The 23,505-nt window shown below is 48.0% G+C and overlaps 2 protein-coding genes and 1 long non-coding RNA gene across 4 annotated transcripts in view; 1 reads left to right on the forward strand and 2 right to left on the reverse strand.

The window, feature by feature from the left end:
- LOC146690078 (uncharacterized) overlaps positions 1 to 14,064 on the reverse strand; it is a 67,724-nt gene extending 53,660 nt beyond the window's left edge. Inside the window, exon 1 of the long non-coding RNA XR_014915606.1 lies at positions 13,900 to 14,064. This is a non-coding gene — a long non-coding RNA (uncharacterized LOC146690078). The remainder of the gene's footprint in view (positions 1 to 13,899) is intronic.
- Positions 554 to 1,740, reverse strand: LOC146690081 (trace amine-associated receptor 13c-like). The gene is made up of 2 exons (XM_085434882.1): positions 1,565 to 1,740; positions 554 to 1,370 (listed from the first exon to the last, which is right to left on the reverse strand). The coding sequence occupies exons 1-2, from the start codon at positions 1,738 to 1,740 to the stop codon at positions 554 to 556; spliced, it is 993 nt and encodes a 330-aa protein (XP_085291008.1).
- Positions 14,065 to 17,563: 3,499 nt separating the features above from the next.
- LOC146690082 (uncharacterized) lies at positions 17,564 to 22,996 on the forward strand. Of its 2 annotated transcripts, XM_085435153.1 has the most exons (3): positions 17,564 to 17,841; positions 17,919 to 19,039; positions 22,808 to 22,996. In XM_085435153.1, the coding sequence occupies exons 2-3, from the start codon at positions 18,133 to 18,135 to the stop codon at positions 22,912 to 22,914; spliced, it is 1,014 nt and encodes a 337-aa protein (XP_085291279.1). In that variant the 5' UTR covers positions 17,564 to 17,841; positions 17,919 to 18,132; the 3' UTR covers positions 22,915 to 22,996. The 2 variants fall into 2 exon arrangements, 1 of the variants encoding a protein (XP_085291279.1); XR_014915723.1 differs by lacking the exons at positions 17,564 to 17,841; positions 17,919 to 19,039 and adding an exon at positions 21,787 to 22,730 and having other exon boundaries at positions 22,808 to 22,872.
- Positions 22,997 to 23,505: the final 509 nt, after the last annotated feature.

The following is a 23,505-nucleotide window of genomic DNA, read 5'->3' on the forward strand; positions in this document are numbered from 1 at the left end:
AAGAAGCATTTGAAAGTCCTGGAGTGGCCTAGCCAGTCTCCAGACCTCAACCCCATAGAAAATCTGTGGCGGGAGTTGATAGTCCATGTTGCTCGGCGACAGCCCCAAAACATCACTGCTCTCGAGAAGATCTGCATGGAGGAATGGGCCAAAATACCAGCTACTGTGTGTGCAAACCTGGTAAAGACCTATAGTAAACGTTTGACCTCTGTTATTGCCAACAAAGGTTATGTTACAAAGTATTGAGTTGTATTTTTGTTATTGACCAAATACTTATTTGCCACCCTAATTTACGAATAAATTCTTTACAAATCCTACCATGTGGATTCATGGATTTTTTCTTCACATTCTGTCTCTGACAGTTGAAGTGTACCTCTGGTGCAAATTACTGACCTCTGTCATCATTTTAAGTGGGGGAACTTGCACAATCGGTGGCTGACTAAATACTTTTTTGCCCCACTGTATTTCAGTTACACCAAGCGTATGTTTGAATTGACTGTCCCTTTTTTTAGTTGGTAAACATTTTGGTAGTGTGTCATTTCTTTCATTCTGTTTACATGATATTGGTGTCACAGGAGCCAGACTTCAATATTTTAAGTGTAACAATTTGTTTAACAGATTTTCTGAACCAGGGGTAAAATAAAGCATAGATTAGAGGGTTTAGACAGGAGTTTAAATAGAACAAACACATTACAAATGCAACAGATGAAGCACTGAGCATGGCATCTTGACCTGAGAGTGTGACACAGTAATATGGGCAGAGACATATTAGAAACACAATGATAACAACACTGATGGTCCTTACTGCTTTCATTTCAGACTTCTTAACATTTGTACTTACTGACCCCTCGTGTGTCAGAGCTGCAATATGTGACCGCAGGGCACGAGCTTGAGTCATAGCCACAACAAATATGTTTAGATAAAGAACTACAATCACAATGACAGGACCAATAAAGGACAACAATAGATCTGCAACTCCAAAAGCATGGCCAACAACAACCACACACTCCCCATAGCAGGAATTATACCTGCCAGGTTGCACCAGGTTTTCTTTTAGCACAAGACAGTGGAAGACTGAAGAACAAATCCAACACAGATAAACACATGCTTTTGTTCTTTTTGGGGTGACTTTGGTAGAGTAATGGAGAGGGTAACAAATAGCCACATAACGGTCAATTGATATGAGAACCATGGTTCCTACTGACGCAGAGGTAATAATGTAGTCCAAGAGAAAATACATACTACACATGAATTCACCAAGAAACCAGCAACCATCTATAATTATAATTTGAAATAAAATCAGGAGACCCACCAGGCAATCAGAGACAGCCAAAGATAGGAGGAGGAGATTGGTGGGGGTGTGCAGCTTCCTGAAGACAAAAGACAGCGACACAGTTATTATTATTATTATTATTTGTAGCAACAAGTGCAATTTTATACAGATATATATATAAGAGAAAAACAGACATTACTACCGACACACATTTCACTTATACTCTAATATGTTATCTTCATTTTACTGATCCACAAAACCTGATAACCTTATCTATGACAAAATTATTACTTGAAATGTGAGATGGAGATGATGACCAGCAGATTAAGAGTCACAGTCAGTAAAGAGATGGAGGACAATGTAATATAAATGAGTATAGATACTGAGTGAGGTCGTATGGGCTTCCTGCAGGAGAAGTTAAGAAGCTGTGGAAAGCAGAGTTCAGTTTCTTCAAACATTTCCATCATTAGTAAAAAGGAAGAGATAGCTTGCTGTGGAGTTCCACCACCTTTCTGTCTGAAGCTCTTTGCCATATCCTGACTTATTTACTTTCCTGCTTCACATTGCTCCTCCTCCCTTACCTCTGGTGGTAGCTGTTGTTGGAGTGAATAGCTAAATGTTGTCATTGTTGTGTTTAAATTTGTACACCTTGTCTTAAACTGCATGTTTAAATGTTTTTCTGTATAGCTGATGCTATAGCTATAGCTATAGTGTTTAACTGCAGGCACATTCTAAGTAAGGTTCTGGTTTCCTTATTTAGTGAGGAATGTTTACTTCCTGCCCTTTATGGCCTCACCTGTGTTTGTATATGGTGGACCGTTAAAGGAGATGAGCCATATACAGGGGTGAGGGGAGATGACCCTTTTATGACCAGCAAGAAGTCACGTATACACACACATGCATACACACACACACACACACACACACCTATACACACACACACACACACATACACACACGCACGCACACACGTATACACACGCACGCACCCACACACACACACACACACATGCTCACACATGCATACACACACACCACACGCAGTGCTTTTAACTGTTATGATACACACCATCTATGGTTTTGCAATGGGTGTTTGTGTAAATGTTTGTCACTGAATAAGAGGCAGCATGGGGACACTGGTAGTTGAAGTTGACTGGGATCAGGTGAGGAGCTTTCAGGTCCAAGAGCTGACCAGGCTTCCCTTGTGCAGCAAGTGTAAACTGACTGAGAAGAATTGTCTTGCTTTGTTCACGGTGATAAGTCTCTGAACCAGCGGGGCCTGCGAGTGCAGACCCAACATTTATTTGGTCCTTCAGAGCTGGATCCCAAGAACTGGCCTTCCACCGAGGAGGGGGGAGGACACACCAAAGTCTGTCGACAGCCAGGACACCCAGGGCGCCTGATGAAAGCCCCGGAATATGAATTTGTGGCCCGGATTGCACAGGACCAAGCTGAAGAGGAGAACTGCCACAAGACTGCTGCAAGGGGGAGAGGAAACCAGAGTGGAAGGAGCAGGTGAGGTTGTTTAGTGTGGGAAATCAAAATTGGGTTAGCAAACCTGGGAGAAAAACTGACTGCTGTAAGTGGGAAAATTGAGAAGGTGTCTGAAGCACTGCAAAGAGAAAGGTACAGAAAGTCACACACACAAACAGAAAATGCATTAATCCTACTAACACATACACACATACAATAAAGCTCATGAAGACCAGACAGCATCATAAGCATGTGTTTCTGTTTTATCATCTTGTCCGGTTCACGTAGTGAGATGAAAAGTGATATGTAGACTAGTGGACTAGTATTATATTAGTAAAAATGACTGAATTATAGTAGGGGTGAACAGAATGCTGGAGAGGGGTTCTGAATGAGTGAAACTAATAGATCATTGAGTTTCTTGTTTCTCATGTGTGGCGAAAGTTTTAACATAGCACGCATCTGGTAACATGGGAAGAAACTCATTGTGTAAGAGAACAACAGGGTTGTGTGGTGTGTGTGGCTGATGGATGGATAAATGTTTTGGGGATTAATCTGGCTGATGCATTTTTCTTTTGTTGCAAAGTTGAACCTTTTTACTTTCATGTTACACTAAAAGTTTTCTTTGATGATCTCTGTTATTTAAGCAGATCTGCATGATTGGAACTGAAAGCGCTACACAACATGTTGTCGGAGGAATGGTCGCAAAGTAAGCTTCTCCACATTAACATGGGCTCTGGAGAAAGTCATTTATTTGGGACACAATCAGAAAGTGAGGCTGTCTCTCACCTTTTACCTTTCCCTGTTGCTTGTCATGTGTTTCAATGGTGTATTAAGAGTTTTTCACATGCTATGCGCAGAGGTGGGTTTTTTTCTGTTCTCAAACTGATCTCCCTGTTGGAGCTCAGTCTGGGGGGAGTTCTTTTTTTCCTTGTCTTTCCTGATGTTTATTTTCCGTTGTTCCGTTCCGGGTCGCTGCTCGTGCGGCTGACCGGCCAGCTACCCAGCCTGACCTGTCTCCCCAATGTGATGTTTGTGTATTGTATGTATGGTCGGCAAGGTCAGTCTCTCAATAGCCCCTCTGGTATGAATAAAGTCTTCTGAATCCGAATCTGAATCTGTACAATCCTTAATATATTTCGTGTGTGTGTGTGTGTGTGTGTGTGTGTGTGTGTGTGTGTGTGTGTGTGTGTGTGTGTGTGTGTGTGTGTGTGTGTGTGTTGGGGGGCAGAGGGAGTGTTTGCTCAGGGCACCAAAAGCCCTGGACCACTGGGGATTAGGCAGTGAGTCCAGGGGTTTTTCCACCGCTGTATGACAGAGGTGAATAACATAAACCTGACCTTGGAAGCGTGTGATTTGTTACTAGGCTGCAAAGGAAGGATGGGGCAGTGGGTAGCCCAGGGGTCCAAATGGTCATGGCTCATTTCATGGGGGAATTAAGCTAAGCCAAATGGCTCCCTAACCTAAGTTGGGCAATGGGTGTGGCTTGTGGCTCAGCTGCAAAGGAGAGATAGGACAGTGATTTCAGGGGACAGTGCCAGGAGAGGATGGTTGACAATTGGTGATTATTGTTTAATCATGCCCCTCATACTTAGAAAGTGCGCTGGGACTCAGAGGAAGGAGAATTGAAGAGGAGATGAGAGACAACTGTCTGCCTACAGTCTGCATGTAAACAGTTTGTGTGAAAGAACAGTGTGAAACAGCTGGCAAGAATGTCAAAAGTCAATAACACAAGTATGGAGGCCTTTCTTCCCTCACCACACTCCCTGCGGGTGGCTAATGCCCTCAGGCATCGATGCTTTGGTGGTTTTTGGTGTCCAGGGCTGGGCGCTCAGGTATGTACTGGCTCACTCCCAGTGGCTGCTTGGCTGGGCCTGGCATCCATGGCTCGGTCGAACCCCTTCGGGGGGTGGGGGGGCCCTCAGGCCTCTGGTCCTGGGGCTTAGTCCACTCCGGCGCAGCTGGGCTATGGCTCCCCACACCCTCTATGTGTTATAGTGGCGCCTAACTGTCTAGTAAAACATGCCAAACCCACAAAGCAAACAACCAGCGGAGGTACAGGCATAGATGGTGACGGAGCTAGCTGCGATGCAATGGGAACAGGGGGATGCCGAAGCTGTGGTGCTGAGCCCTCTGGTGGTAGCAAGGAGCCACTTCAGTGATGTTCGCCTGGTGATCATAGACTAGCTGGGGCTTGTGCGGGAGGACCACTGATGACACTTCCAGGGAGGTCAAATGGGGCTAGAGGATCGACCTTTCGCTTGTGCTAGGAGGCTGCATTACACAATGATAATGTGACTGCAGCCCAGCCCCAAAGAGGGAGAAGCTTGTTACTGAGCCTCGATGCTCGAGCAGTTCATGGAGGGGCAGGAACGGCGGAGGCGTGTCTTCTGCCACTAACCAGCGAGAGATATGTACAGTGTGCCGGCATGGTGCCAAGGGGGCATATGCAGGGCTATGATGGACTTGAGCTGTATGCCCGGGGGCATTGTTGGAAGCAGAGTGTGGAGGTTAGGTGTGTGCATAGAGCAATCTGCAACTATTCCACGTGAAGTCATTAATTCCAGTAATTCACTCCATGAAAGATTTTTTACTAGAGAAGATGTGACAACACTCTACGTTCGTCCTTTGACCAAGTGAATAAAAATAATGGTCAAACGGTGTGTCCTGACATAGCATCGATATTTTCACATTTTTTGATGATTAGGGAAATGTTATATCCAGTGAGTCACAACACACAGAAAGAGGACAACCAGCTGGCTTATTATACCTGATGGCTGGTCTCACGGGATATGATAAAACTCTAGACAGGCGGATGTGTGCTGGTGGTGTGCAAAAATGGTGGAAGAGAATTCCACAACCGTGGTGCCACTGCCTGAAAGGCAGGTTTTAAATCGAGTGTGTGGGGCCACCAGCAGTCTCTGAACTGATGACCTTAGAGTTTGGAAAAATGAATGCGGTTTCAGCAGGTCAGATAAATATTGGGGAGCTTGACTATGTAGGGCCCTAAAGGTTAGAACTAAAATTTTAAAATGAAACCTAAAACTTACAGGCAACTGTCCTTATTCTTTACTTGAGGATGAGAACAAACAAACACTGGTCTTGATGAGTTCAGTCAAACAATGATTTTATTGAACACACACGTGGGGAGATGTATACAGTAGCATCATCAGCATAGATCCTTGCTAGAAAGCACACTTAAAAATGGTTTTGATATGTCAGGGTTCAGCCGCTTGTGTCAGCAAATAATATAACATGCATTAGTTACAGTTAGTGACAGTTAAACAAGTTTTCGTTATCAGCAACATTTTTACCATACATGGCGTTTTCAACCGTCTTACCCTCCAGATGTTTCCTGTTGATTTGCACTTCTTATGCTTATCTTTAGCAAATCCTGTACCAACTGTTGCTATGCAGGCACAAATGCAGTTACAAGCAAAAATATATCTCACCTCTGAACTAAAACTCATCAACTGTTATTTGTGTCTGTAAGCGTGTTTGGATTGAACTTTCTGCGCTCTGAGTCACCTTACACCTTATGACCTTAAAAGGACTGAGCGCCAACTCTTAATGAGCACATTTGCAATGTGTGTATAAAAATAACTACAACTACACATTTAATAAAAGTTTTAATAAAATGCCACTAATAAAAGCCATGTTAGCAATTATGTATTTTCTTTTATTTCCACATTCCCTCTCTTGACCTTTGGAAAAAAGGTCACCACACTTTCCATTGTGTAACTCCTCGATCCATTTGGCCGCTTCCAAGCATTGCAGACATAAAAAAAACCCTTCCATTGCCCAAAGAGAGAAGTCATCCAGCTCTCCAGCGGGTTGTCAATTCTTGAATGTTCGTGCATGGTTATAGATAAAGTTTTCAGCCCCGTCAAAGCTCGATTTACGGAGCCATCTGGAGCGGTGTTGTTGGGGATAAAGATACAACACAAGTCTCCAAACATGGCAGACACACCCCCTTTCTCCGCCAACAACATGTCCAGAGCCATTTGATTTTGCACTCCCATCAACGAGGTTGGCCCCAGCTGCTCTGCGAACCGCTCCATGGCGTCGCTGGTTAAGTTTGAGAGTCTCAGCACATTGTAATGGACATCATTTATGCGGTCAACATTTTTATTTGGAGTTATCCATATGAATATACTTTCAAACCCTGCAGCTATTTGATCCACTAGTTTATACTCGTTCGGAACTCCCCTTGGCACTCCTATTGAGTCGATCTAGATAGGCGAGTCGGTTCTAGGGTCATAAGCATGTGTTCCTTGTTAGTCCCCGTAGGGAAATTACTCCTCTGCATTTAACCAGTGAAGCAGTGGGTAGCCACCAATGCAGCGCCCGGGGAGCAGTGTGTAGGGACAGTACCTTGCTCAGGGGTACCTCAGGGTAGGCGTTCAGTGGAGTCAAACCCCCGACCATCCAATCATGGGGCAATCCTTCTACATACTGAGCTATCCCTGCCCCTAAATCCCTTGTGGTATGGCTTTTACATTTTGTCCCCAGTTAGCATGTATGTATGCTGTACAGTGCAGCGAGGAATGCCCAGACCTCTACATTGGAGAGACCAAACAACCACTTCACAAGCGCATGGCACAACATAGAAGAGCCACCTCCACAGGACAAGACTCAGCAGTCCATCTGCATCTTAAGGATAAAGGACACTCTTTCGAGGATGCCAATGTTCACATTTTGGACAGAGAGGACAGATGGTTTGAAAGAGGAGTGAAAGAAGCCATCTATGTCCACTGTGAGCGACCATCTTTGAACAGAGGCGGTGGTTTACGGCACCAACTGTCTGCCATCTACAGTGGAGCAAAAAAGTATTTAGTCAGCCACCGATTGTGCAAGTTCCCCCACTTAAAATGATGACAGAAGTCAGTAATTTGCACCAGAGGTACACTTCAACTGTGAGAGACAGAATGTGAAAAAAAAATCCATGAATTCACATGGTAGGATTTGTAAAGAATTTAACCGTAAATCAGGGTGGCAAATAAGTATTTGGTCGCCTCAAACATGGAAAATCTCTGGCTCTCACAGACCTGTAACGTCTTCTGTAAGACGCTTTTCTGTCCCCCACTCGTTACCTGTATGAATGGCACCTGTTTGAACTCATCATCTGTATAAAAGACACCTGTCCACAGCCTCAAACAGTCAGACTCCAAACTCCGCCATGGCCAAGACCAAAGAGCTCTCGAAGGACACCAGGAAAAGTATTGCAGACCTGCACCAGACTGGGAAGGGTGAATCTACAATAGGCAAGCAGCTTGGTGTGAAAAAATCAACTGTGGGAGCAATCATCAGAAAATGGAAGACATACAAGACCACTGATAATCTCCCACGATCTGGGGCTCCACGCAAGATCTCATCCCGTGGGGTCAAAATGATCATGAGAACGGTGAGCAAAGATCCCAGAACCACACGGGGGGACCTGGTGAATGACCTGCAGAGAGCTGGGACCAAAGTAACAAAGGTCACCATCAGTAACACACTAAAACGGCAGGGAATCAAATCCCGCAGTGCCAGACGTGTTCCGCTGCTGAAGCCAGTGCATGTCCAGGCCCGTCTGAAGTTTGCCAGAGAGCACATGGATGATACAGCAGAGGATTGGGAGAATGTCATGTGGTCAGATGAAACCAAAGTAGAACTTTTTGGTATAAACTCAACTCGTCGTGTTTGGAGGACGAAGAATACCGAGTTGCATCCCAAGAACACCATACCTACTGTGAAGCATGGGGGTGGAAACATCATGCTATGGGGCTGTTTTTCTGCCAAGGGGACAGGACGACTGATCCGTGTTAAGGACAGAATGAATGGGGCCATGTATCGTGAGATTTTGAGCCAAAACCTCCTTCCATCAGTGAGAACTTTGAAGATGAAACGAGGCTGGGTCTTCCAACATGACAATGATCCAAAACACACCGCCTGGGCAACAAAGGAGTGGCTCCGTAAGAAGCATTTGAAAGTCCTGGAGTGGCCTAGCCAGTCTCCAGACCTCAACCCCATAGAAAATCTGTGGCGGGAGTTGATAGTCCATGTTGCTCAGCGACAGCCCCAAAACATCACTGCTCTCGAGAAGATCTGCATGGAGGAATGGGCCAAAATACCAGCTACTGTGTGTGCAAACCTGGTAAAGACCTATAGTAAACGTTTGACCTCTGTTATTGCCAACAAAGGTTATGTTACAAAGTATTGAGTTGTATTTTTGTTATTGACCACATACTTATTTGCCACCCTGATTTACGAATAAATTCTTTACAAATCCTACCATGTGAATTCATGGATTTTTTCTTCACATTCTGTCTCTCACAGTTGACGTGTACCTCTGGTGCAAATTACTGACCTCTGTCATCATTTTAAGTGGGGGAACTTGCACAGTCGGTGGCTGACTAAATACTTTTTTGCCCCACTGTATAATCCAGTTTTGAGTTCCCTCCCCAGACGCCTTAACGCCCACTCACATCCTGGGCCATCTGACCTCAGGAATTCGCATGATAAGGTGGGGCCAGGTTTCACAATGAGCTCACCCGAAACCCTGGTTGATTGGGACCCACACCCAGTTTCACACCCTGGCTCAGGCGATTAGAGGATCACCAGGCGGTCCTTTTGTCCCTCTGTGGGGGGATACTCCCACTAGGTTTAAATCTGGGACTCTCCCCCATTTGACCTTAGAACTGAAGAAGCTTCTCGGATGAGAGGTGAAACGTCTTCAAGCAACTTAAAGAAGTCCAGACGCTTTTCTTTGCAAGCTCCTTTGAGTACGATGACCTGGATGACTGAGAACCTTCACAGACACGGTGACAGAGCGTCTTTCACCACTTGGTTAAAAATGCCAGGAGACAGAGCAAAGCCTTACGGTAGGCGCGTGTACCTGAGTTACTGGCCTTATACGTAAATGAAAAGATGTCCCTCAGGGACTCGTGTAAAGCGAGACAGAAAAACACGTTAGCAAGCTCGATGCACGTGAACCACTTCTGGTCCGTTGTTATTGCCGTCAGCGCTGTATAGGGATTTGGAACAGGTACAGTGTCAGTACGGAGAATGGCGTTAATGGCCCTGAGGTCATACACCATCTGCACTTCCCTTTCCGATGCTTCTCCACTAGCAAAAAGGGTGTGTTCCAAAATGATTGTGAGGGCTCAAGCACTCGTACTTTCAGTAGCCCTTCAGTGGTTTCTGCAATCCCCTCTGCTTCTGGCTTGTGTCTGTACTGTGGTCTCCAGATTGGTGCCTCAGACTTCAGCTGGAACAGCACGCGCAAACAGGTCGCCAGGCCCACGTGAGTGGGCTCCGCGGACCACAGAGTGTCAGGGAGTGTTGAGAGTGCGGCCACTGCATCAGGATGATCAGTGCTCTCCCTGCCATGTGTTCTTAAAATTTGCTGATGTTCTAGTACCACTGCGTCGTTTGAAAGATAGGTGATACGATATATTTTACATGTAGGTACGTACCAAACATTTGGAATCTGTGTGGCCTGCCACCAAGCACTGTCCAATGCTCACTTGACCATTGACCCCATCTCCTTCGCCTGATGACCTTCATGGACCGCCAATGTGATATGGGGTGCAGAATCAGACCCCATTTTGTAAAAATAAACCTGGTTGACCTCCAGGTTGGATTATTGTAACTCTTTGTACTATGGTCTTCCCTCTTCTCTTCTTCTTAGACTGCAAACAGTCCAAAATGCAGCAGCCCGCCTTCTGACTGGTACCAGGAAATTTTGCCATATTTCTCCTGTCCTAGCTAGCCTGCATTGGCTACCCATAAAGTACCGTATTCAATTTAAAATATTACTCCTTACTTTCAAAACTATTAATAAATTAGCGCCAAGTTATCTTAGTGAACTTCTCAAACCACATACTCCTGCTAGAACACTCAGATCTGCTACTCAACTACTTCTGACCCAACCCATATCTCGACTGAAGTCCCGGGTGACCGTGCGTTTGCTCTGGCTGCCCCTGTACTGTGGAATACCCTTCCTCTCGACCTCCGCGCATCTGATTCCATTGCACTTTTCAAATCACGATTAAAAACCCACTTATTCAATCTTGCCTTTCCCTCTAGTTAATATTTCTTTTATGATTTTATATCATGCACTTTTATGCTCATTTAAATTCTTGTTTGCTCTGTACCTGTTGCTTTCCTATGTATCAGTGACAGTTATCTGCTTGCATACTTAGTACTTGCTTTGGTCCTATTTCTATTATCCTCCTCCTATACTCTATCTTACTTGTTAAGCACCTTGGCATACCCTTGGTTTTTAAGTGTGCTTTATAAATAAAGTTTATTATTATTATTATTTTGTACCAAGGCAGTTGTTCGTCCGTAAATTTTACTGCTACCGCGACCACCTCTGGGCCTACATAGATGTTGTGTGAACATACATTCCAGGTCTGACTTTCAAGAACAGACGAGAATTGTTCTCGGTAGATGTCATCATCGTCCCTATCGTAAAAGAGAGCAAAATCGCGGGGTGGGGAGTAGATGGCCAGACTCTTGATCCAAGGCCTCCACAGCTGGTATTGTCTCAAAATGCCTTCCTCCACCAGCTGTCCCCAGTATATATCGGCTGTAGGTTGTGCACAGTCTTGTACCAGGTATTGGTTTTTTGAGTACATCCCCAAGCACAGGAACTGTGTTCCTCTTGGAAGGGTAACAGTTAGTCCATCTGCAGAGCACATGATAGTAGCTCCCAGCTTAATGAGCAGATCCCTGCCCATCAGATTTACAGGCACTTGAGGAGACACCACATATCTGTGTTTCAAAGTCTGTTTCCCCAGCTTGATCAGAGCTGGATCGGTTACTGGCAGTCATTGGAACCCCAGAGAAACCCACCACACACACTGTGTGGGCTGCTTGGTGTAGCTTTCAGCATTGAGTAAGTCGCTCCAGTGTCAGAATCATCAGAATCAGAATACTTTATTAATCCACCAGGAAGGTCATCTCTGTGCCTTCCACTGTCATGGATAACAGAGGATCTGCCATTCCTATGTTGTCTTGTCTCTCTGGGTCCCTTCAGTACTACTCCTCCCCCAGCCCCAGTCAACCACTAGTTACTGAGTGAAGGGCGCTGCACCTGGATTTGGGGCCTGGTGTCTGCCCCTGTAGACTCCTCTGCCTCTGAAACCTCCACGTGCCTGGGGTCCATAGTCTTGTTCTTGTGGTCCCTGGCCGACTCAGTGCAGTCCCGAGCCCAGTGTTCTTCACCTCCACATCTTAAACAGGCATTTCAAGACATAGTTCTGGGAGTCCCCGAACCGCAAGCCCTTGGCCCTCCCCTTCTGTATCCACCACGCCCTCTCTGCGATATGCTGGCCCCCCAATTCCCCACGGGTCACCTCTGCCTTGGGCCACTAGCAGGCCACCGGTCATCAGGGTACAGGTTCGGATCGAGATCCGGCCAATCAGGCATCAGATCAGCTTGGGACCTCACCACCATCATTTTCTTGGTCCCCTCCTTAGCCTTGTTCATCTCCTTTTTCTTGTCATTTAGTTTATTTCGGGCCTCGGTCAGCTGTGTTAAGATTCGTTCGATTTGGGTAAGAGAAGAAAGCAGGCCGAGTCCAGGTAGGTGGCAAAAAATAGTGATCTTTTATTACACACTTTGTGCACTAAGTGTGGGAAGAAACTTGCAACAATCATCTCCGCCGGGCGGCGGCTCTCCCATATCTTTTATATTATCCATGATGACATCACACAGACCTTACTGGAAATGATATCAGTTCACCACAATTCCAAAAGTCTTCCTTATATAGACATCGGATGATAACTTTTAGAGAAAAACAAGTGTGTTATGTGTATTATTGGTGTGTATCTTGTGAGGCTGTGTGTCCTTATAGAGAGGATGTCCTGAGACGACCTCCTTTTCTTAATATGTGTGTATGTGACCGTGCGTGGGTTACATGACTCTCTGTGCATGTTATTAAAGGCCTGAGTACGTGCAGAGCTGAATGTAGACGGCCAAGGTCCAACAAGACCCACCTATTCGAGTGGAGTGAACACACTGATGTGGTGCAACAGCTTAAGCAGAACAACCATAGACTGATTAAAGTAATGGGAATATGTGTACATTAATATTTTACTCAGATTAACATAGATCTAATTAAAAGGTTATTCTGTCAACAAATTCAACAATGATAAATGATTAATCAATGATAGTTATGATTATATAATGTCACCATAAGAATACAAATTAAAATATCTTTTCTCCACACTCCTCCTCTTTGGCCATCGGCCAACCTTTACCAAGATTTGTTTCACTCCTCCGTCCAGGCGGCCTCTCGCAACGGCATCATATACCCCGGACCAGCTGAAGCAGCTGAACCAGAGTCTAGGGCCCTGCTTACCAGTTTTACCAACACACGCCTTACCAGAGGAATGAGACAACATCCGATCATCAATATACCTAGAAAAACTATAAGAGAAAACATGGCAGACATAAACACACCCTTCCATTGCCCAAAGACAGACGTGATCCAGTCTCCCAGCCCCGTGTTCACGCCTGATTGCTCATGCATGGTCCTGGATAACGTTCTCAGATTCTCAAGCGCCCGAGTGACCGTTCCGTCCGGAGCAGTATTGTTGGGAATAAAGGTGCAACACATGTCAGCAAACATTGCGCATACGCCCCCTTTCTCAGCCAACAACATGTCCAGAGCCATTTGATTTTGGACTCCCATTAACGATGTCGGACCTAATTGTTCCGCAAGGCCTTCCACTGCGTCCCTAGTGAGATTAGAAAGCCTCAACACATTATAATGGACATAGTTAATGCGATCAACATTTTTATTCGGAGTTATCCATAAAAACACACTTTCAAAGCCGGCCGCTATCTGATTAACTAACTTATATTAATCTGGAACTCCCCTGGGAACTCCTATTGAGTCAATCCAGGTGGGCGAGTCCCATCTTGGATCATACCTGTGCATACCCCTTGTACTTCTCCTTCGTCTGGGCGTCGACACATTCGTGCCCTGCTGTGGAAGGGTTCCTAGTCTACTCCCAATAAGCATCAATGGTGCACCTAAGCGCACCAAAGCACAGGTCCCCACACTCCCCAGGGGAACCTGCACCAAAAGGGTATACTGCCCACAATAATAATATAGCCCACCCCTTGCCCAGGTGCCTATACTTGTGTTTGCGTCACTTACATTATTGGTAGTCCTGCCTGGAATCGTCCTCTGACACCAGCTTGGATCAATCCTCCCTACCGTATATCTCACTCTGTCTGTAGAGAACTCAAAACATGTATAATTATCCCGTTTAGGTGTGAATGAACCTGGTTGTGTACGTTTATCAATTGGCGGATATAAACTTGACAAAGTAGTGCAATTACCTGTGTTCGCCGCCTCTCTAGTTAATCTCAACATACAATCATATCCCCACTTATCCTCTGGATACAAAGGAGCGGGTTCAGTAAACAGACGAGGTCTAGCGGTAGCACAAGCAACACAATCAACCACTCCCTGCTCTTTAGCACTTTGAGCCACCCAATCTAACCAAAGATTCCTATCACCGAAACCCGTGGCGCGCTCTATTAACTCTTTAGGTTTTAATCTAGTGTAATCAGTGGCCACAAACCAGTTCTCTCCCGAGTCCTTGTAAGTAACTGTCTCTATGGGATTCATTTGCTCCGTGAGATTCATTACCGTGTCGTTTCCTATCCGTTTAGATCCTGGATTAAATAAATTCACCCGAATTACCCCGAATGGATCTGTTCCTATTTTATCTATCCCTATGACTAGATAAAATGCACCCCCGTCATACCCCGCTTCAGGGACTTTGCTCCATGGTCCTAGGGAAAGAGTGACAGGGTTATTCGTAACAGAATAATCTCTTTGAATAGCTATCCCTTCAAGGGCCTTTGGCACTGTTGGCTCCCATCCTATTCCTGTCCACGCAACCACATCCTGCCAAGAACACCACTGATCTGTTATATAAATGTAAACGTTTCCTTCCATGGATGGGCCCCACAACGGCTGAGGGTAGCACACCATTGGGTGATAACAAACCCACACAGCATATGTCCTCCAGCTGCTACCGTCTTCTGGGCATTTAATTACCTCACACAAATCGAATGTGAACGCCGTCGTGGACCCATTAACATACCCAAACTCGACACCGCCCCTGGCCTTGAGACAGTCATCGTTCCCACCTGAACCAACCTCCCGCTTGAATTTTCTTGACGACTTAATTGGTTTGGACTCTGGAGCGGATAGACCTCTGCGTCTGGGCAATTCACCTGTCTGCCAATAAACAAACAAACACGTTATAACACTTATTAACCCCAATATCCCCGTTATTTTCCAATTTTCCCACAGTTTCATGGTCACTGTTCCCAGGCTCTTTTACTTTTACTTTGTAATAAGAAGATAAGGTTACAAGAAGAAGAGTATAAAGTTATGAGTATAAAAATATGCGATTAACATACAAAACTATTACGATTCCTTTACACTATCAAATACTTTAGACTAGAGCCCTAGCCTATTAAGAGCCTGGAATGGATTACTTCTTGGCGTGTGACGTTCCTCTTCTTTCTTCGCCTCCACCAGGTTAGACTACTGGTGAGGACCGGTGCAGCGGAGTAGAGGATTATTCTGCCTCTATATTTCCTCCGTGTTACTTTGGGTGGAGCTCATCTCAAGTAAGCTCTCATCGGCCACGGCACATTGAGAATCAGAATCAGAATCAGAATCAGAATCAGAAAGGGGTTTATTGCCAAATGTTGAGCAGGTTTACAACATTAGGAAATTGCTGCGGTGCTTCAGTGCAAACATAGTGTCATAAATAGCACTTAAATAAACATGAAAAAATAAAAGTAGGAATAAGAATTAAAAGTGCTACGTAGAAAGATATGTGCATGAGATATACATGAGATATATACATGAGAATAAGAATAAGAGTGCTACGTGGAAAGATATATACATGAGTGCAGGTGGTGATCAGTGCCAAACATGGAATGGTGCAGTGACACAGCGTAGGGTCATGTGTTAGTGGCGGGGACAGTCATATGGTTATTGTTCATGTGTCCAACAGCAGAGGGGAAGAAACTGTTCTTATGGCGAGAGGTTCTGGTGCGAATGGACCGGAGCCTCCTGCCTGAGGGGAGCAGGTCAAACAGACTGTGTCCAGGGTGAGAAGGGTCAGCTGAGATCCGAGCTGCATGCCCCAGTGTCCTGGAGGTGTACAGGTCCTGCAGAGATGGGAGTCTGCAGCCAATCACCTTCTCAGCAGAACGCACAACACGCTGCAGTCTCTGTTTGTCCCTGATAGTGGCTCCAGCGTACCACACGGTGATGAAGGAGGTGAGGATGGACTCGATGATTGCAGTGTAGAACTGCATCATCGTCCGTGTTGGCAGGTTGAATTTCTTCAGCTGCCTCAGGAAGTACATCCTCTGCTGGGCTTTCTTGATGACGGAGGTGATGGTAGGCTCCCACTTCAGGTCCTGGGTGATGGTGGTACCCAGGAAGCGGAATGAGTCCACAGAGGTGATGGGGGTGTCAGTCAGGATGATGGGGGGGAGTGGGGCTGTGTGCTTCCTGAAGTCCACAATAATCTCCACTGTCTTCTGGGCATTCAGCACCAGGTTGTTGTGGCTGCACCAGGACACCAGACGTTCAACCTCCCTCCTGTAGGCAGACTCATCCCCGTCCGCGATGAGCCCAATAACGGTGGTGTCATCTGCAAACTTGATTAGCTTGACAGACTGGTGGGTGGAGGTGCAGCAGTTGGTGTACAGGGAGAAGAGCAGGGGAGAAAGAACACAGCCCTGAGGGGAGCCGGGAGACCAATGAAACCAGGTCTCCCCTTTCCCCTTCAGACGGACCGCACTGGTGGTTCGGGCCGTTACTTCGAATGGTCCGGTCCACCTTGGATCTCTCCACTTCCGCTTGATGACCTTCAACAACACCGCCTTAGCGTCGGGGACGGACCGGTCCTCCGCATTCACCCCCTCTCCAACCTGTTGTGTGAAACTAGTGTTAAATATTTAGCTGATTTAGAGTTTAGAAATGTGTTAACATAGAATGTAGAGACACTGCCCTCAATATGATAAAGGCCTAACTGTGTCGAGGAGTAGATTCTAGGAGACCCCTCCCCCACTTGAACTGTGAAAGTAAAACAAAGAGTAGGACCTCTCCCCCACTGAGTGGAAATTCCCCAGAGGAAGCTTTAGGGTGGAGGTCGCAACATTTAGACCAAATAAAATTTCATTTTTGGGGTTTAAAGTCAGTAGAGTTAATAAGCAGAGATTTTTATTTTATTCGGGCCTCGGTCAGCTGTGTTAAGATTCGTTCGATTTGGGTAAGAGAAGAAAGCAGGCCGAGTCCAGGTAGGTGGCAAAAAATAGTGATCTTTTATTACACACTTTGTGCACTAAGTGTGGGAAGAAACTTGCAACAATCATCAAATAAGCAGAGATGTGTAGCTTTAGGAGTGATGAAAACATATGCAGTCACAGTGAATAATGAAAGTCTCTCAGTCTGTCGATTACAGGTGGGGAACGGACCTGGATCAATTCTCCACCGGCAGCAGTCGGAAGAAAATTGTAGGTTAAAATCATTAGAAAAAAAGAGAAAACACTCAGCCAGAATTTTTTGGCTGAATTGTTTTGCAGCTTCCCGTCCTCATCCTGAACAAGCAAGCTCCAAGGAAGCTAATCTCTCCCTGAAGACACCGAGTGCAGTTCCAGAAGCACGAGCATGAACATCAACAGTGGACAGCAGTCCAAGAGACAATCTGAGCAGAGAGGTCCAGCAAGCGCTGTGGGCAAACGGCATCAGAAAGAGAAGAACCACCATCTAGATTTGTCACGGTCGGACGGCCCTTTCCGGACGACCCTGCTTGTGTTTATGTTTTCTGTATATGTGTTTGCTTCTCCCTCCCTGGCCCTCGGGGTTGTTTACGGAAGTGCGCGCCGTGGGAGAGGCGTGTCCTGGCGACTGTCGTCATTGGGAGTCCCCCTTCGCTGTTGCCGGCCCACCTGCAGCTGATTACCTGACCAGTGGTTGGTAATCATTCCTCCAGGCTAGAAAGGGGTATTTAACCTGGACTCACGGCGACAGTCGACGTGGGATTATTACTCCGAACTGGTACAGTCTGTGCGAGCAGTGTGAGTGTGTTATTCGGCTAGCGTGTGGCTAACGCTGGATTTTCCTTCTTCCTCCAGGAGGGGCGAGCGGAGAAGCGAGTTGGGGAGCACACACACGAAGGGAGTTACTACACGGAACGCACTGGGAGCAAGGGACGAGCACGATTGGAAAATTGCACTTTTGAATGGATTGTTGGACTTGTCTGTTTCACTGTAAATAAACGCACTGTGTTTCTGTGAGCAAGAACCGCGCCTGGGTCCCTCTTTTCCGTGACAGAATAATCCCACCACCATGGACCCAGCGGATTCTGCTTCACGCCAGCTGTCTATCCAAGCGGAGGTTTTGGACCGACACGAGGAAATGCTGAAGCACGTTTCAAAGGAACAAACCGCGCTTCTGCAAGCCATGACAGAGCTTAAAGGTATGTTGATTTCCTCACCTAATACGGCTCCAACGCAGCCCGCCCCTTCGCTGGAAGCCGCGGCAGCCTGTCCGCTTCCTCCTTCACCTCCACCGCGGCAGCGGGAGTACTCACTCCCCGCACCCGAAAAATTTGATGGCGAGTTGGGGAGGAGCCGGGGTTTTTTGACGCAATGCTCTCTTGTGTTTAGACAGCAACCTTGTGCCTTTGCCTCTGATTCTACTAAAATCGCTTATTTGGTGCAACTTATGACTGGGCGGGCGCTTCAATGGGCTCAGGCAGTTTTAAATACCCAGCCCTCTGTGTCATATGACGTCTTTCTCAGCAAGTTTCGCTGTGTGTTTGATAAAGGCGCTAGCTCGGATGCTGCAGGTCATCGCATGTTTTCTCTGAAGCAAGGTAGGAGGAGTGTTGCTGACTTTTCCGTGGAGTTCTGGATCCTGGCGGAGGAGTCGGGCTGGGAGGAGAAAGCACTGCGTGGAGCCTTCCTCAACAGCCTTAATGAGAATATTAAGCGTGAGTTAGCAACCAAGGAACTGCCCAAAGCTTTGTCTGCTCTAATCAATATGTGTATTAACTTAGACGACCACATGCGGGAGTTCGGCAGAAGAGCCGGGGATGGTCGGCGGCCTGCTGGGGGCACTGGTACATCTAGGGACCTTCCTACTCTGATGTGGAGAAGTGAGGAGGAGGAGCAACACGGGGATGAAGAGCAACCCATGCAGCTCGGCGGAGCCAAGCTTTCCTCCTCTAGACTGGGGCGCAAACAACGGACTGGTGAGTGCTGTCTTTGTGGAAAAAGAGGACATTTTGTTGACTCCTGCCCAGACCGAGTAAAAGAGTCGGCCCGTCAGTAATTGTGGGGATACTGGCGGGCGCCACAACAAAAGTGTTCCCTCACCTCAGCTGCCCTGCTAAATTAATGTCTCACTCCCTCACTCACTCCTGCTGCGCACTCATTGACTCTGGTTCTGAACAAAATTTCCTAGACGAGGAGTTAGCCAACATCTTAGGCCTGCCCCTACTTCCCCTTCCAGAGGTCCTGAAGGTCTCAGCCTTAAATGGCAGCCATCTAGCCTCCGTCACACATCGCACTCAGGAGATTACACTCATTATTTTGGGAAATCACTCTGAGAAAATCAGTTTGTTGGTATTCAAAGCCCCCCACACCCCACTGGTACTGGGATTTCCTTGGCTCCAACATCACAACCCCCAAATCGACTGGGCCAAAGGGTGTGTAACTGGCTGGAGCACGCGGTGTCATGAACAATGTTTACTTGCCGCTGTCCCGGACAATCCTGGGACCGCCTCTGCGAAAAGCTCCTCACCCCCCGACCTTTCCTTGGTGCCCGCCGACTACCACGACCTCGGCCAGGTATTCAGCAAAAGTAAGGCGTTGTCTTTGCCTCCACATCGGCCTTACGACTGTGGAATCGACCTACTCCCAGGCGCTCCCCTGCCAGCAAGTCGGCTCTACAGTCTGTCTAAACCGGAACGCGAGGCCATGAATGCTACATAACGGAGTCTCTGGTCGCAGGTATTATCCGCCCATCTACTTCGCCTTTAGCAGCAGGATTCTTCTTTGTAAAGAAGAAAGATAAGAGCCTGCGTCCCTGCATTGACTTTCGAGGGCTGAACAAGATCACTGTTAGGAATAAATATCCACTCCCCCTGCTGGCCTCGGCATTCGAACTATTACAGGGGGCAGTCCTGTTCACCAAACTGGATCTTCGGAGTGCCTATCATCTGGTTCGCATCCGCAAGGGTGACGAGTGGAAGACGGCTTTCAACACCCACCTGGGGCACTTCGAATACTTAGTGATGCCCTTCGGTCTCACTAACGCCCCCGCGGTCTTCCAGGCCCTGATTAATGATGTGCTCAGGGACTTTATTAACCATTTTGTCTTCGTGTATCTGGATGACATTCTGATTTTTTCCAGGTCGCAGACTGAGCACATCAACCATGTACATCTGGTTCTACGGCGCCTATTGGAGAACCGCCTTTTTGTGAAAGCGGAGAAATGTGAGTTCCATGTGGAAACTGTTTCTTTTCTGGGTTTCATTGTGGAACAGGGGCGTTTGCGAACTGACCCGGCCAAAGTCAAAGCCGTAGTGGAATGGCCTATTCCCAAGACCCGCAAGGAGGTGCAGAGGTTCCTGGGCTTCGCCAATTTCTACCGCCGCTTTATCAGGGATTTCAGCAAGGTAGCCCTTCCTCTAACCAACCTAACTTCTCCTAAGTTGTCTTTCCAGTGGGCCTCCGCAGCCCAGCAAGCGTTTGATCGGCTCAAGCACCTGTTTTCCTCGGCTCCGGTCCTCGTCCAGGCGGACCTCGGCCGGCCTTTCGTCGTCGAGGTGGACGCGTCCGATTCGGGCGTGGGGGCGGTTCTCTCCCAACGGATCGACGGCAAGTTGCATCCCTGTGCGTTCTTCTCCCGCAGGTTGTCTCAGGCCGAGAGAAATTACGACGTGGGCGACCGGGAGTTGCTCGCCATCAAGTGGGCCCTTGAGGAATGGCGACATTGGCTGGAGGGCACTGAGCAGCCTTTCGTGGTGTGGACGGACCACAAAAATCTGGCGTATCTCCAGGCAGCCAAGCGCCTCAACGCCCGACAAGCCAGGTGGGCCTTATTTTTTACTCGTTTTCACTTCTCCATTACTTACAGGCCCGGTTCTAGGAACACTAAGCCAGACGCGTTGTCGCGCCAGTTCGCACCCGTGACCGATGAGGACGAGAAGGAAAAACCCATCCTGCCCCCCACCTGCATTGTGGGTGCACTAACATGGGAGATTGAAAAGGTGGTCAGGGACGCCCAACGACAGGAGCCCGACCCTGGCACGGGCCCGAAAGGGAGACTATATGTTCCGGCCACAGCGCGTAGTCAGGTCATTCACTGGGCACATACTGCCAAGTTTTCGTGCCACCCAGGTAAAAATCGCACGGTCTCCTTTCTACGACGTTTGTTTTGGTGGCCCTCTCTTGTTCTCGATGTCCAGAACTATGTTGCGGCATGCCCGGTGTGCGCACGGAACAAAACCACCAACTCGCCTGCTTCTGGCCTCCTGCGACCGTTACCCACTCCAAAACGCCCATGGTCGCACATCGCCCTGGACTTCGTCACCGGCTTGCCTCCCTCTGCAGGTAACACCTCCATTCTAACCATTATTGACCGTTTTTCCAAGGCTGCCCACTTCATTGCTCTGCCCAAGCTCCCTTCTGCCTTGGAGACGGCCCAGTTACTGACGCAGCATGTGTTTCGGCTCCACGGCATACCCCAGGACATCGTTTCCGACCGTGGCCCTCAGTTCACCTCGCGGGTTTGGAAGGAGTTCTGTGCAGAATTGGGAGCTCAGGTCAGTTTGTCCTCCGGGTTCCACCCCCAAACTAATGGTCAGACCGAAAGGGCCAATCAGGAGCTGGAGGCCATGTTGCGTTGCGTCGCATCATCGAACCAAGCGACCTGGAGCGAGCAGTTGGCCTGGGTGGAGTATGCCCACAACGCCAGCACATCATCAGCGACTGGACTCTCGCCCTTCGAGGCGTCGCTGGGGTATCAACCCCCTCTCCTCTCCATCTCTGAGGGAGAGCTGGCGGTTCCCTCGGTCCAGCACCACCTTAGGCGCTGTCGTCGGGTCTGGCGGGCCACGCGCGCAGCACTCCTGAGAACGGCCGAGCGGAACAAGGCATTGGCGGATCGCCGTCGCACTCCTGCTCCGGATTATCAGGTCGGCCAGCGGGTGTGGCTCTCCAGCAAGCACATCCCTCTTCGGACTGAGTCCAAGAAACTGGCCCCCCGGTCTCTTGGCCCCTTTGCCATCCAGGAGGTCCTGAACCCGGTGACGGTCCGGCTGGCCCTTCCGCCTGCTATGAAGGTACATAACGTCTTCCATGTTTCTCAGGTTAGGCCCGTCCGGACCAGCCCTTTGTGCCCGCCCCCTGGGCCCCCGCCACCCGCCCGGATTATCGACGGCGCCCCGGCGTATTCCATTACTCGCATAATGGATGCCCGGCGCCGCGGTAGGGGCTTTCAGTTTTTGGTGGATTGGGAGGGGTACGGTCCGGAAGAACGTTCTTGGGTGCCGCGGTCTGCCATTCTCGATCATCGCATGGTGAGAGAATTCCGCCGCCGGCATCCGGACAAGTTTGCCAGGTCGCCCGGAGGCTCCCATTAGAGGGGGGGTACTGTCACGGTCGGACGGCCCTTTCCGGACGACCCTGCTTGTGTTTATGTTTTCTGTATATGTGTTTGCTTCTCCCTCCCTGGCCCTCGGGGTTGTTTACGGAAGTGCGCGCCGTGGGAGAGGCGTGTCCTGGCGACTGTCGTCATTGGGAGTCCCCCTTCGCTGTTGCCGGCCCACCTGCAGCTGATTACCTGACCAGTGGTTGGTAATCATTCCTCCAGGCTAGAAAGGGGTATTTAACCTGGACTCACGGCGACAGTCGACGTGGGATTATTACTCCGAACTGGTACAGTCTGTGCGAGCAGTGTGAGTGTGTTATTCGGCTAGCGTGTGGCTAACGCTGGATTTTCCTTCTTCCTCCAGGAGGGGCGAGCGGAGAAGCGAGTTGGGGAGCACACACACGAAGGGAGTTACTACACGGAACGCACTGGGAGCAAGGGACGAGCACGATTGGAAAATTGCACTTTTGAATGGATTGTTGGACTTGTCTGTTTCACTGTAAATAAACGCACTGTGTTTCTGTGAGCAAGAACCGCGCCTGGGTCCCTCTTTTCCGTGACAAGATTGGATGGATGGAGATGCGTTTCCAGCAAGCTGCAACCTCACTGTGTGTGAAGGACTTTTGAGAAGACTGTCTGAGTTTGACACTTGCCATGTTTGGAGTGAGATGGCAATGAAAGAGACAGTGGGACAAAGAGAGACACGGGACAAAGCTGAAGAAAACTGACTGCCATTGGACTGAAAAGTGGGAGAGAAGAAAAGGAGCAGAAGAGGGCTGAGGCGGCTGTTTTAGTGTGGGGAATCAAATTGGGTTAAGGAATCCAGGGAGACAAGCGACTGCCTGGAAGTGGAGGATTGACACAGTGTCCAGACCACCACAAAAGGGGGAGGAAGACAAGCACTGAGGTATGCAAGTGTACTCTTAGGAAAATGGAAAGGTGACAACACACACGTAGATAATATGCACCAGAGATAATAAAAATCATACACAAAGTGTTACACATTACAAGAGGGTATTTGGAGAAGGGGTTAGCAACACACAGCGTGGTTGCCTATGGTAA

The sequence above is a fragment of the Copadichromis virginalis genome, linkage group LG16 (genome assembly GCF_057382275.1).
Source record: "Copadichromis virginalis isolate Kocher_CV1m ecotype Utaka linkage group LG16, C_Virginalis_male_GT1.1, whole genome shotgun sequence".
In the NCBI taxonomy this organism is placed as follows: domain Eukaryota; kingdom Metazoa; phylum Chordata; class Actinopteri; order Cichliformes; family Cichlidae; genus Copadichromis; species Copadichromis virginalis.